Genomic DNA, 12,864 nt, shown 5'->3' on the forward strand with positions numbered 1-12,864 from the left:
ACATCTCTTATTCATTTTGAGCGCTTTTTACCAATTCAAATTTCTCTTTGTGTTTCCAAGGCACCATACAATTTTGAATGTTTACTTTCCTTGGACGTTTTGAATCATGTGCTTTTTACATATTTTTTTTGACAGAATTGTTTATTTTTTAGTGCCTCACTACTCTGGGTTTGTCCTCCATATTTTTTCCCCATCTCCTCCCTTTATTGTTGTAATGATTCCTTGTATTTCCCTACCAGGACTATGCAGAGCGACCAGATGTGCCATGGCTAAGTGATTTTCACTGGCAGACATGTTGTCAGCTGGAGGACACATTGCCCTGCTTCAAGGACATCTCCAAACAAATCACCAGAACTAATATTCACATTAAGCTGGGTAATCCAACCCCATGGGTGTCCTATCTGATCTAGGAAGATTCTGTATATTAAGTGGATGTTGTCCTGGTCTATATAAAATCTAGAATGTTTGATTGAGGTGCCCAACCTAATTTTCCACTGTAAGGTTTTGCAATTCTAAACATTCTTGAACCATTTCCGCAAAGTTGACAATTTTACATGTACGCTGTGACTAAATTTTTTAAAAAATCATATTGATTCAGAGATTTGTGTGATAATGATAGTGATCTTTCTTGCCTCATTGTAGGATGTTTCCAAGCATCCATTAATCCAGAGAACTGGGAAGACTATGAATTCAAAGAGGGGAATAAGGGTAGCAACTGGAATGAGAGGCTGGGGTCCTTCCAAAAGCTTATCCTTATCAAGAGCTTCATGGAGGAGAAGGTGAACCTACATGAATTCTCTGCATTACTCAGGAAGGTTTTAGATATAGTTTTTCAGATTTACAGGTTCATAATAAGAATTTCAGAAGAAATGTCAGTGTCACTTTTTTTTATCCAACAAGCCCTCATCAGCACTCTGCCAAAACATTTTTCTTTCCTTTCTCCTTCATAGAAAACCAGGTGTTTAAGCTCCTTTATTTTAGAAAATTATGCCTTCCACTCCCACATTTTTACTTTTTTGCTGTCTCTTTACCATTTTTCTTTGTAACACTCACCTTCCTTTCCTTGCAGGTAGTCTTTGCAGCAACAGAGTTTGTCATTGTCAGCCTCGGGAAGCAGTTTGTGGAAAACCCTCCTATTGACCTGACTAACCTGTACAACAACATGTCCACCACCACCCCACTGATTTTCATTCTCAGCACAGGATCTGACCCTATGGGTGCCTTCCAGCGTTTTGCTAAAGAGAGAGGATGTCTTGATAGGTAAAAAAAAACACACAAAAAAAACACATAAGACCACTGACTTGTAAGGGATTTTGTCAGTTGCAGTTGTAATTTTCTAACCATGAGCTAAGATACAATTAAAATCTTAATTAAAATCCCTCCAGCTTTGCCTTCCAAACATAAATATGGAGTTGTACTAATTACAATACCACATGATGTCTCTCAGAGTTGAATCTATCTCACTGGGTCAAGGCCAGGGGCCTATAGCCGAGAAGATGATCCATGCAGCACTGAAGAGTGGAAACTGGGTCTTTCTGCAGAACTGCCATCTGGCAGTCTCTTGGATGTTAGCCATGGAAGAGCTCATCAAGACCTTCACTGAACCAGGTAAGGGAATATAGTCCCTTCTGTTTTCCTTCAAAATAAAAGCTTATTTCTTTATGTCTTGCATGTCTAGCATTCATCAAATCATGAACTATCACACTACAGCTGCTCAATCAGGCTGCATCTGGAATGCATTGTCACAGCATTGGTTTGGTTATCAGTAACATTACCTGATATAGAATCAGTAGGAAGTTGATGGTGTTATTGTATATGTTAGTGACTTTTCTATAGTACAGACTGCATTTAACTATACCAAAGGCTTTATCGTCATGTTTTTTCACATTTAACGTCATATTTGGACTGATTTGATTATTTGATTAATCACTACATTTGAGCTTAAATTTCAGACGATTACTGTCTGAAATCATGTCATTGTGCTCGACTCTACATGATATGCTTTCCAGACATTACAGTAAATCAAATCAAGTTTTATTTGTATAGCACATTTCATGCAAGTTAGCAACACAAAGTTCTTCACAGGTAAAAAAAGAAAGAAAGAAAGAGCAGAAAGAACACAAAAAAGTAAAACATACAACATATAACATACATAGTCACACAGTAAGTAGGTAAGTACAGTATGAACCAGATGAAGAAACGCTATCTTAGGGAGCCATCCACACCGAGAAGTGTAACAGCCCACAGGATCACACCCCTGCGGGTGGACCAGACACAACTCCCAGTGTTCAGGGCTCCAATGAGGAAAACACTGGGGCTGAAATTTACTAAGGATATAAAATAGTAGTATCATAAACTGTGAGTACAGAAGAAGAGATTCCAGTTCAGTTACATACTTGACAGGTTACATACTTGTCTGCCGTCCCGTTGTTACATAGGGAAGCAATGATTTTTTAAATCTATCACTTGCTCTGTACAGCTCTAATGTGTGGTGGTTGAGAGCTCACTTTATTGCAGACATCAAATGCGTATATAACCAATACTTTGCAGCATGTCCATAACAACATAATTTAGCCTCTGAAGGCACAAAAATTCTTTTAATAGTTTTTCAAATATTATTTTGCAGAAATAAGCAATGATGTGTGATTTTGAGAGCGACAACCATGAAGTTCTTGACGTTGAACATATTCCTATCTTTTCCCATGCAGATACATCAATCCATGAGAACTTCCGTTTGTTTCTTAGTTCCATGCCAACAAAAGTATTTCCTGTTACAGTGCTTCAGAACTCTGTCAAGGTAACCACACACACTACGTTTATCCCCTCGTTGCCCTGTTGCTTGAAAATCTTACTTCAGTCCATTTAGTTCTAAGATCACCAATTGTGCTTCAGGATTAATGTTCCCAATAAAGAGAAGTCTGCTGCATCCACTTTCAATGAGATATTGCTGATTGTTGAACAACTCTGTCTTTTCTCCACTGAGCAGTTTAGTCTACTTCTGAATGCAGCTTTGTCATCATTATTCTTCAGAAAGATTACGGACATACATGCTCTGAGAGCAACTATTCTAATTATTCATCAAGAGAATAACTTCTTACACCGTATGGGAACTTGACAGTGCACATATTGCATCCGTACAGAGACTGTTAATATTTAATTCCAGAGGAGGTATGTGTTCTAGAGACAGTGGATAAAAGAAAGCACATGAATAACTAAACAATGTTTGGATACATGAGAGCGATCGTGAAATGTAAGTAGAAAGGCAGAATGAATGTAATTTTCATTCCGTTTATTGGTACTATATGTGATATTTTGCATGTTATGTAATTAGTTAAACAAAAGGTAACGCTGCTACTTTCTCCTAAATGGCACAATGTCAGTGTTTCAGTAGCAAAGAATTTAGGCTTGCTCTTTTCAATACTTTCAAGTCCTGTGTGTCTTTGTTCTGTAATCCTCAGGTGACCAATGAGCCTCCCAAAGGACTACGAGCCAACGTGCGGCGGGCCTTCACAGAGATCTCTAGCATTTTCTTTGAAGACCACATTTTGGGACGCCAGTGGAGGAAAATTGTCTTTGGAATCAGCTTTTTCCATGCAATCATCCAGGTTACACACACAGGACCTTAAACATATTTGATCATTACATATTGTGTGCCTTTATAATATATATATATATATTTATTATTGTTATTATTACTTTCCTTGTTGCCTGCTGCTTCTGCTGTTTGTCTTTGCATCATCACTCTGCTTGTCATTCTTTGTGTGTCCCCTCTGTGTGTTAGGAGAGGAAGAAGTTTGGCCCTCTAGGCTGGAACATCCACTATGAGTTTAACGACAGTGACAGGGAGTGCGCTCTGCTCAACCTCGACCTCTACTGCAAAGACGGCACCATCCCTTGGGATGCTCTCATTTACATCACTGGTAGGGAAGCTTGCAAAAAACTGTGTGTTAGTGTGTCCAGGTTTATCTAATATAATTACCACGTATGTGCTCATTAACGCAGTAACATCAGCAGTCACACTGAGAGTCATCTGTATGTCTGAATGATAAAATAAAAACTGATAAAGTAACTTTTTATGCCCATTGGTCAGTTTAATTGTGACCATTGAATGTATGTAATGCAAAAACATAAGCATTCCTTCAATATTCTGATTGTCTTATTTTGAATAGATAGGAATTGTAAATGTTGTCTTTTTAACACCATTGTTTGTTGCATTGCCCTTGTCCAGCACAGACAGCTCATTGTTGTTTCTCAACCACAGAGACTTTTTCAGCTTCAAATGAAATGAATATGTGCCTGTTTAAAAAAAAACCATGTACAATTCTGGACTGTCTTGCAGCTGCGATCCTGCGCGGTGAACTCTTCACTCAACAACATAACACTGCTCTCTTCCTCTTGACTGCATGTTTATGGAAATTAAAAGAGAAGAACAGATGTTACCAAAAGATACTGCAGGCACATAATATTAAAGAGTTTGACAAATCACAGCTTTTGTTATTGTACATGGAGGTGTCCAACCCTCCTACAAAATGTTCAAATAAACTGTCAGTGGTGTAGTTAGCTTAAACTTTTTCAACAGAGGTAATATTATAACTGTGTGTCAATGAAATGTAATCATTTCATTAGTTTCATCCATTGTTAATTTTGTTTAATTTTCATGAGTAGTTGCAACAAAAAGGCATTTTTGAACACGAAACTAAAATCCCTTCAAGAATGTAGTCATCATTCGTATTCTTCGTATATATCATCTTGAATTTTCAAGAGACATCTTCAAAGTTATTACGAAGAAGAGAGAGGATCGCTTTCATGAAGAAAGCTCATCACATCTCTAAAGTTCATTTGTTTCCCTAATCTGGTTTTCAATTACACCTCCAAATAATAATGTGCTGCATTCAGTCTCAGTGGAGCAGACCACATCCAATTGATGTCTCTCATTGTTATCACACTTCTGTGTTATTAGTTTAATCCTTAATTCGAACAGCCCTTGTGAGCCAAAGCTACACATGCTCTTTGAGGGATAGAATTTGGGCTCAAACCAAGCATGATATTGCCTTTCTTGCCTTTCTTCTTTAAGAAGGAGCAGTCTCTCTTCTGGTGTGAAGAAATGGCTCTGCTAGCTTTGCCACGCCTAAAGCTTATTAAGAGCTTCAGTAGAAATGAGTCAGATTATTCCCTCCCCTTGTCAAATAACTCAAATAACTATGGATATTTACAGAGAGTGGGGATTTTAATTTTTGGATTGTTAAATGTTACGTAATTGAAAAGAGTAAACGTTTTACTCAAAATCTTCGCTCTATCATGCATGTTTTATCACCTTTGTAAAATACTGTCAGACCAGGTACGTCCCTCTCAAGCGTCAAGAATATCTTTTGAGAGCAGCTCCCCTCCAAAGGCGATTTAGTGAACTTCTTTGCATGCTCTTCTTGCACTTAACCATATTGAACAGATTAAGTTCTTTAGACTTCAAAATCTACTACTGCGCTTAGGTTTTACTTTTGTCCCCCACTTCTGAGTTGCTTTGGATAACAACAGCTAGAGCGTGAGTCGATGTAAATGATGATTCTAAATGTACTTTTTAAAATACTTTAATTTGCACCACTGGCTGAACTCAAACTGGAACAAAACAATGACCATTAAAATGACAACATCCCTGAAAAGATAGACAGTAAACATTATGTGGTCTTTGTGTCTGTCTCCCCAGGTGAGATCACATATGGAGGCAGAGTGACGGACGTGTGGGATCAGCGCTGCCTCAGGACAATCCTCAAAGGCTTTTTTTCCCCAAAAACTCTGGAATATGGCTACATCTACTCATCTTCAGGTGTTTTTCAATCCCAAACTCTATTTTTCCAGAATCTGGTTGTTTAGCAAGCTCAAATACCAAATCCACATCCTAACTTTATATATATTTTATGCGGATTCTTGTGTGTATAAAGGTATCTACTATGCACCAGACACAGACGAACTGGATCAATATAAGAAGTACATTGAGAGTCTTCCAATCACTGATGATCCTGAGGTCTTTGGTATGCATGAGAATGCCAACCTGGCCTTCCAAGTGAGAAACAATACTGAATTCATCATAGAAGTGTATTAATAGTGTAAAAAAACCACACTCTAGAATCATTTAAGCAGATCTTCAAAACTAACAGACGTCTTTGTGTTTTTGCAGAGGTGACATGCTGATTATCACATTTAGACTACAAATTTACATTGTTTATGAGTCATTAATGACTGAGCATAGAACTGCTTATACAGTTAATTGCCATTTTAAAAATGTTTCTAATTCATGAGAGTGCAATAGCAAATTAAACAAGGATTTTACTGTGTGCATCTGTGTTTGTTTTTGTGTCGCCCCACAGCGCCAAGAAACCATAAATCTAATCAACACTATACTGGATGTCAATCCTCGCTCCTCAGCCCAACATGGAGCTAAAAGTAGTGATGAGATAGTCTGCGAGCTGGCTGATTCTATACTAGCCAGACTACCTGGTACAAAGACAGATACATACCCACATACACATGATCAATGTTTAAAATATATTTCCTCATAAAATCAACACCTGACAGTTTGTTTTCTATGTTCATTGTGTCGTTCTGTGTGCAGAGCATCTGGACATGAGTGACGCAGTGGAAGCTCTGTTTGAACGAGATGAAAATGGCCGCCTTAACTCCCTCACGACTGTGTTGGGACAGGAAACAGATCGTTTCAACAAACTGCTGCAAGTGCTCAGGGTAACATTCACAAAGCCATATGTTTAAATTGAATAAAAATCAAATCAAAATCCAAAAACCAAATGGATCCCTGGGAGGAAATTATCTTAAACTACAGTTGCTCTCGTAAGAGTAGATGCCAAAAAACATCTTTATACATTTGTAAAGCTGCTTATATTAAGATTAAGAAGAAAAAAATAGCTAATCAAAAATGTCTACTTTTACTTTATATATATATATATATATATATATATATATATATATATATATATAATATATGATTTTAATACTTTACTCTTAAGTGCGATTCTCTTTGTGTTTTGTAGATGTCCCTCATCACTTTACAGAAAGCCCTAGCAGGTCTAGTGGTGATGTCAGAAGAGATGGACCGCATCTACACAAGCTTCTTGAACAACCAGGTCCCAAACTACTGGGCAAATGCTGCCTATCCTTCTCTCAAAAGCCTGGCATCCTGGGTCAGGGACCTAGTCCTCAGGACCTCCTTTATCCAGGTATTCACACACCAACACGTGTGTCTGTCAGTTATTGACTTGTCTACTGTGAGTAGTAGCCACAGGGTTCTGAAAGTGAATAAGTAATTTATAGAGATAACTCTAACAAATGTTATGAAATTAGAAAACCATGGGAGAGAAAATCAAATTTTTGTGTTATCTCATTAAAATGAAAACCACTATTATTACTGTTGTGTTGTTCCCTGAGGCACAGACCCCACCACCCCAGCCCTCTCATTTCCACATACACCCTCTTCCAACATTTGGTTCATCTCCCCTGACTTAAGTTGTTCTTCCGTAACACTGGTTTGAACATGCGTGTTGTAAAATCACTAAAATTCACTCCCACACACACAAAACGGACAAACAGGGGAGAGTTGCATTAGTTCACAAAGTGATGATGGGTAGCCGCTGAGTCAGACTGCACATGTTCACTTCCTCAGGAGAGAGAATCTGTCTCACTCTGAAGTACAAGTCGAGTCACTGAGTCACTTTCAGGTCCCATAAGTAACAGGACAGATGTAATGCACCATGACTTGTTTAACACTGAACACAACCATTAAAAAAACTCAGCTATTTCAAGACAGGAAAAGGTATTTACATCTCTGCCTCTCTTTTTTTCTCTCAACTCCTCTCTTACTAGACTTGGATCACACATGGTCAACCCAAATCTTTCTGGATCTCAGGATTCTTCTTTCCTCAGGGGTTTCTAACTGGTATAACACTGTAGCACCAAAATATTTTGCATGTTTTTATTGAACAATAGCAACAGGTCAGTGTTTTAATGCCATGATTGTACTTTGAACATTCTTTCAAGAATATATGAAAATTATAGGATTAGCTACTAAATGTGCTATTAAGCTATTTAGTTAGGGTTAGTGTTGCAAGGACATTATGACATGTGTCTCTGGCCTGTAGGGGTGCTGCAGAATCATGCAAGGCATTACAATTTGCCCATTGATGAGCTCAACTTCCACTTCAACGTGATGCCAATGTACAGGGACCAGCTCACATTCTGTGAGGCTCTGCAAGCTCTCCCCAGTACCGCTGAGCCGGACATGGATGATGAGGTGCCTGTTGTTCTAATGACATAGTCATCAATATTGCTGTGATTAACGGCAGAGGTTAACATAAAGACACCGAAATAGAGTATGTGGTTGGTAGAAGTCAGTTATTATAGGTGGTTTTCGCTTCACAGTATTTAAAATTGTCTCCAGATTTCTTCTCCGTCTTAATAGAACTACAAGTTATATTTAATGAAGAAGTTTGACATTTTGGAAACTAGGTGCATGCTTTCTTGCTGAGAGTTTAATGGGAATATCATGAGTTATTTGACTAATGAAAATTGAATCCCTAAAACTTAGGAAAATGTATAATTCTGCCAAGGCAAAGAAAATGTTCGGGTTTTTGTCGATAACCCAGGAGCAATGACAAGCCGAGAACAATCATGAGTGTGAAAGGATATTAAGCACCACTGCTACGTAACTTAGTATGAAAACAAATGAAGACTAATTACTTTATATATCTCTTCATCACTGTCTCATCTCACTTTTGGGTACTACAGTTACCAGAGCTGCAGGATGGTGTGCTTGTTCACGGTATGTTCATGGATGCCAGTCGCTGGGACGATGAGAACATGGTGATTGAGGATTCATTGCCTCGAGTGATGAATACCATGCTGCCGGTGGTGCACTTTGAGCCACAGCAGAACTATGTGCCAGAGCCTGACCTCTACCATGCTCCTCTTTACAAGACTTCAGCCCGAGCCGGGACTCTGTCTACCACCGGTATGTACTGGATCTGGAAATGGTATGGCATGGAAACATACCTCAACAGTTGTTCTTGGTATTAAAACTTATTTTTATAATATTATTTTCATGGAGATTCCACCTGACCTTTCATTTCCTTCTTCCCACAGGTCACTCAACTAATTTTGTTGTGACAGTAATGCTTCCCTCCAACCGACCCAGCGACTATTGGATATCAAAAGGCTCTGCTCTCTTGTGCCAGTTGGATGATTAAGCTTTTATTTTATGACAAAGAAACTCTATGCACCACCTTGGTTTGCTGAAATTGTACTCGGTTTACATGCACTGTAATAAACATCTTTGAGTTTCCAGCTGCTGATCTGTCTGCTTCCTGGGAAAACTCTTGTAACAGTTAGATGCAGCAACAGTCTTACCGTGCTGACAGTTGATGAGAGCAGCACAGTACATCCAGATCTCTGAAGATGACACATTCTGCCTCGACAGCGTAAACACCATATACAAGGTACCATACTGGAGAGCACCACTCACTATGCTGTAAATCATTGGATGGATATTATTACTGAAATATACAGCCGGCAAGGAGCCTAAGAATGAGACAAGACGGCTGGATGGACTGCAGAGGAGACATAGCAGAGATATTCTGTGTAGACAGACACATAGACAAAAAAAAGCGAGCAAGGACAGCTGAGTCGAGACAAGGAGCGATGATCATCAAATTATGGAATGTTTCCACTACAGCCCCCACGCACATCAGCAGCCTTTTTGTGTTCCTAAGGGCATGCAGTGCAAACATGTAAAATATGGCTCTTCAAACATTTTAAATGCACCCACTACAGTAGTGGGTCAGGAAGCTCTCTCTCTATTCACTATTCCCTGCCTTCTCCACACCTTATTTGCAAATGATAATAGCCTAATTATATGATATTAATCATCAACCTGGGGATAAGCTGCGCAGGAAAAAAATTAAACGTATTAATGGATGAAAACATTTACATCAGTGAAATCCAACTAGCTACTAACATGAGGCCATGCTGTTTCTGGCCTGGTGCTGTCAGGGTGGTTTTGGTAACTATGGACAGAAACAAGCTGTTTCCAGTCTTTATGTTCAGGTAAGCCATGTTGCTTATGGAGTTCTACCTCAAGTTCTGTAACATTTTAACAGTCTTTTTGGTCTTCAGGCACTTCTATTTTTATGTTCAGTGTCTGCCATCTTCCTCTTACCGGTCCCATCATGTGTGCAGAGTATTAACTTAGATATTTTTCTGCAGGTTTTGGAGCTGTGGAAAGCCCACATGCCTTTGCTGCTATGCTAAAGCTGTAAATGGTGATGACTGGACGAGCTTTGTTGAGACTTTCAAGTACCCTTCATCAGGGTGCACTGGTGCAAAGGTGAAGTATTAATCTGCTCTTCAAAGAGGTCGTTGTGGAAAATAAAAACTGTTTTATTTCGTTTATGCACTAAAATGTTTCTTTCATTGGGAAAAGCAGCAGCTATCCAGTTCCATTTGTTTCACTCATAATATTGTGCAATTTGCTCCAACTAGTGCATACACAATGACTGCACTTCACACATGCATGATTTTCTGCAGCTCTTGTGTCATAAACAGCAGCGTCAACTGACATCCTAACCCCTTTTATTAACCTCCTTTCCCAACCAATCCTTTTATGGGCCAAGATTATGCACTATGAATAACTATGAAAGTGCTGTACGGTTAGTAGATAGCAGTCCTAATGAAGGGGGGCTGATGGAGTAAATGAGATTATATGCTCCAGTCACTCTGAAACCAGATTAACAATCTTTTATCATCAGACACACACACCACACATAGTTCCATCCCAGTGGATTAAGTCAGAGGGAAGAGGACATGGTTGATGTCTGAAACAGATGGGACAAATGGTATATTTAGTTTTGTTTTTTTTTTTGTTTTTGTTTGTTTTTCACTTTTTTGAAAGGATAAAAAAAAGTGGAGCGGATATAAAAATAAAAAAAAAAGTGCAAATTGCACTTAGCTGATGACACCAGCTGTATGACAGTGAGGGCACAAGATCTGGCAACTAATCAACATGTTTATAATGATGAGAAGCACAGACTGACAGTGGGTCAGCCATGTGCGCTCACTGGAACAATGTGCAACTTTGTGGTTTAATGATGCTGACAACAGTCATTTGAGCTGAATAGAAAGTTTGCATGTATCATTTTAGATGTTTTATGTGTTAACAGTGGTGACTTTCAGGTTATTTGACCATATTGTCAAATATTTTAAAGATTTAAAGGAGTAAGTGGGGGATGAAGAAATTAGAAAGACAAACTGGCTGTTTACCTTTTTTGCAGTATTTACTTTGCTATGCTTACAAGTTACTTAATATTTAGTGTAAAAACATAAGATGGTACTGATATTGGTGAGAATGGGAATAAATTCATTCATTCATCATCAGCTGCTTATCTGTTACTGTGTTGTGGTGGTTACTGGAGTCAATCCCAGCTCACACTGGGTGAGGACGGAGGACACCGTGGACAGGTCACCAGTCCATCACAGGGCCAACACACAGAGACAGACAGAGACCAACAACCACTCACACTCACACTCAGAGCTACAGACAGTTTAGAGTCAGCAGTTAACCCAAACATGATGTCTTTGGACAGTGAGAGGAGACCGGAGTACCTGGAGGAAACCCATGCGGACACCAGGAGAACATGTAAACTCCACACAGAAAAGCCATCCTGAAGCCCTCCACCTCAGTTACTGACGTAAAAAGGCAAACCGCAAATGATCACTAGTGTGCAAACTAGTTCAGAGTACCCACCTGATGGCCAGAAGGGTGTGTGCATGCAGGAAAGGTTTCTACACAGCCATATAGATCTCACAGGAGAGGCAGGTGTGTGGTCTGTACATTACATTAACTGGACAAAATCTGCTCCAGCTGACCTGGCACCACCACTGAACAGAGCAAATGTTATTCCGCAAGATTAAGTAACCCTGAGCTCTTCCCTTACAACCCAGGTGGTCCATTCCATCTCTGGACCTGAAAAATGGAAGGAGCAGCAGGACACTCTGCAGCCAAGGGTGAGCTGGCACGCAGGGACCCTCCCTTTCTCCTGCCTGCAGATGGATGGTATGTGTATGTTTGCATGGGATGACACAGAGTGGTGTGAGTCCAGCCACCAACAGCTGCCTGTCTGTGTGTAGTGAAGCCTGAGATTAGATTTGACCAATTTGACTTTTGGTCTATCTCACTCATTCATCTCTGCTGGGAAATGAGGAATATCGCTCAGCTGCTGCTGGCTGAGCACTGTGTGTGTCACGTATTCTCATATCTGGGTTCAGGTCAGCCTATCTGCTCTGGGTGCAGATGCTTCAAGCACAACTTTGCGCAGCAGTCTGAAACTTGTAGATAAACTCGAGACGTGCAGTTACACAGAGTAATGGACATACATTAATCACACTGCTCCTCAGAAAGGAACAGTCAGCTCAGACACTGTTGAAATGGAGAAAATGCATCACTTGTTGTTTGCAACTCATAGGAATAAAATAACAAAAACTTCAATACACAAATCTGACCAGATTCATCAATCAACAGATTCTGGCATATTTTTTCAAAATAATTGTGTCATTTTGCAAACCAGTCAACAAACATGGACAAAGGAAAGACACAAATTTTTGGCAGTAGATGTGTAGATGTGTTTCCACTAAAGTTAAACTCTTTCTTAAAACTGAAATGTGACAGATATGGGAACAGTACCATTTGACTGTCTAATGCATTTTCAAATGCATTTCTTCGTGAACGGTTGCAAGTCGGCCAATCAAATGTCAGCAATTATTTTCCTTTTATTTTTCACGAAAAGGTCACATACAGTGAGCATATGTGTA

The 12,864-nt window shown here is 39.3% G+C and overlaps 1 protein-coding gene across 1 annotated transcript in view; it reads left to right on the forward strand.

Annotated features, from left to right (window-relative positions):
- dnah6 (dynein, axonemal, heavy chain 6) overlaps positions 1 to 9,248 on the forward strand; it is a 43,931-nt gene extending 34,683 nt beyond the window's left edge. The window contains exons 66-81 of the mRNA XM_029512083.1: positions 240 to 375; positions 643 to 779; positions 1,070 to 1,260; positions 1,448 to 1,608; positions 2,709 to 2,797; positions 3,459 to 3,605; positions 3,782 to 3,920; positions 5,702 to 5,821; positions 5,937 to 6,058; positions 6,363 to 6,492; positions 6,608 to 6,735; positions 7,041 to 7,226; positions 7,870 to 7,942; positions 8,145 to 8,296; positions 8,791 to 9,013; positions 9,145 to 9,248. Of these exons, the coding sequence (XP_029367943.1) occupies positions 240 to 375; positions 643 to 779; positions 1,070 to 1,260; positions 1,448 to 1,608; positions 2,709 to 2,797; positions 3,459 to 3,605; positions 3,782 to 3,920; positions 5,702 to 5,821; positions 5,937 to 6,058; positions 6,363 to 6,492; positions 6,608 to 6,735; positions 7,041 to 7,226; positions 7,870 to 7,942; positions 8,145 to 8,296; positions 8,791 to 9,013; positions 9,145 to 9,248 (2,238 nt within the window). The remainder of the gene's footprint in view (positions 1 to 239; positions 376 to 642; positions 780 to 1,069; positions 1,261 to 1,447; positions 1,609 to 2,708; positions 2,798 to 3,458; positions 3,606 to 3,781; positions 3,921 to 5,701; positions 5,822 to 5,936; positions 6,059 to 6,362; positions 6,493 to 6,607; positions 6,736 to 7,040; positions 7,227 to 7,869; positions 7,943 to 8,144; positions 8,297 to 8,790; positions 9,014 to 9,144) is intronic.
- Positions 9,249 to 12,864: the final 3,616 nt, after the last annotated feature.

Source organism: Echeneis naucrates, chromosome 1 (genome assembly GCF_900963305.1).
Source record: "Echeneis naucrates chromosome 1, fEcheNa1.1, whole genome shotgun sequence".
Classification (NCBI taxonomy): Eukaryota; Metazoa; Chordata; class Actinopteri; order Carangiformes; family Echeneidae; genus Echeneis; species Echeneis naucrates.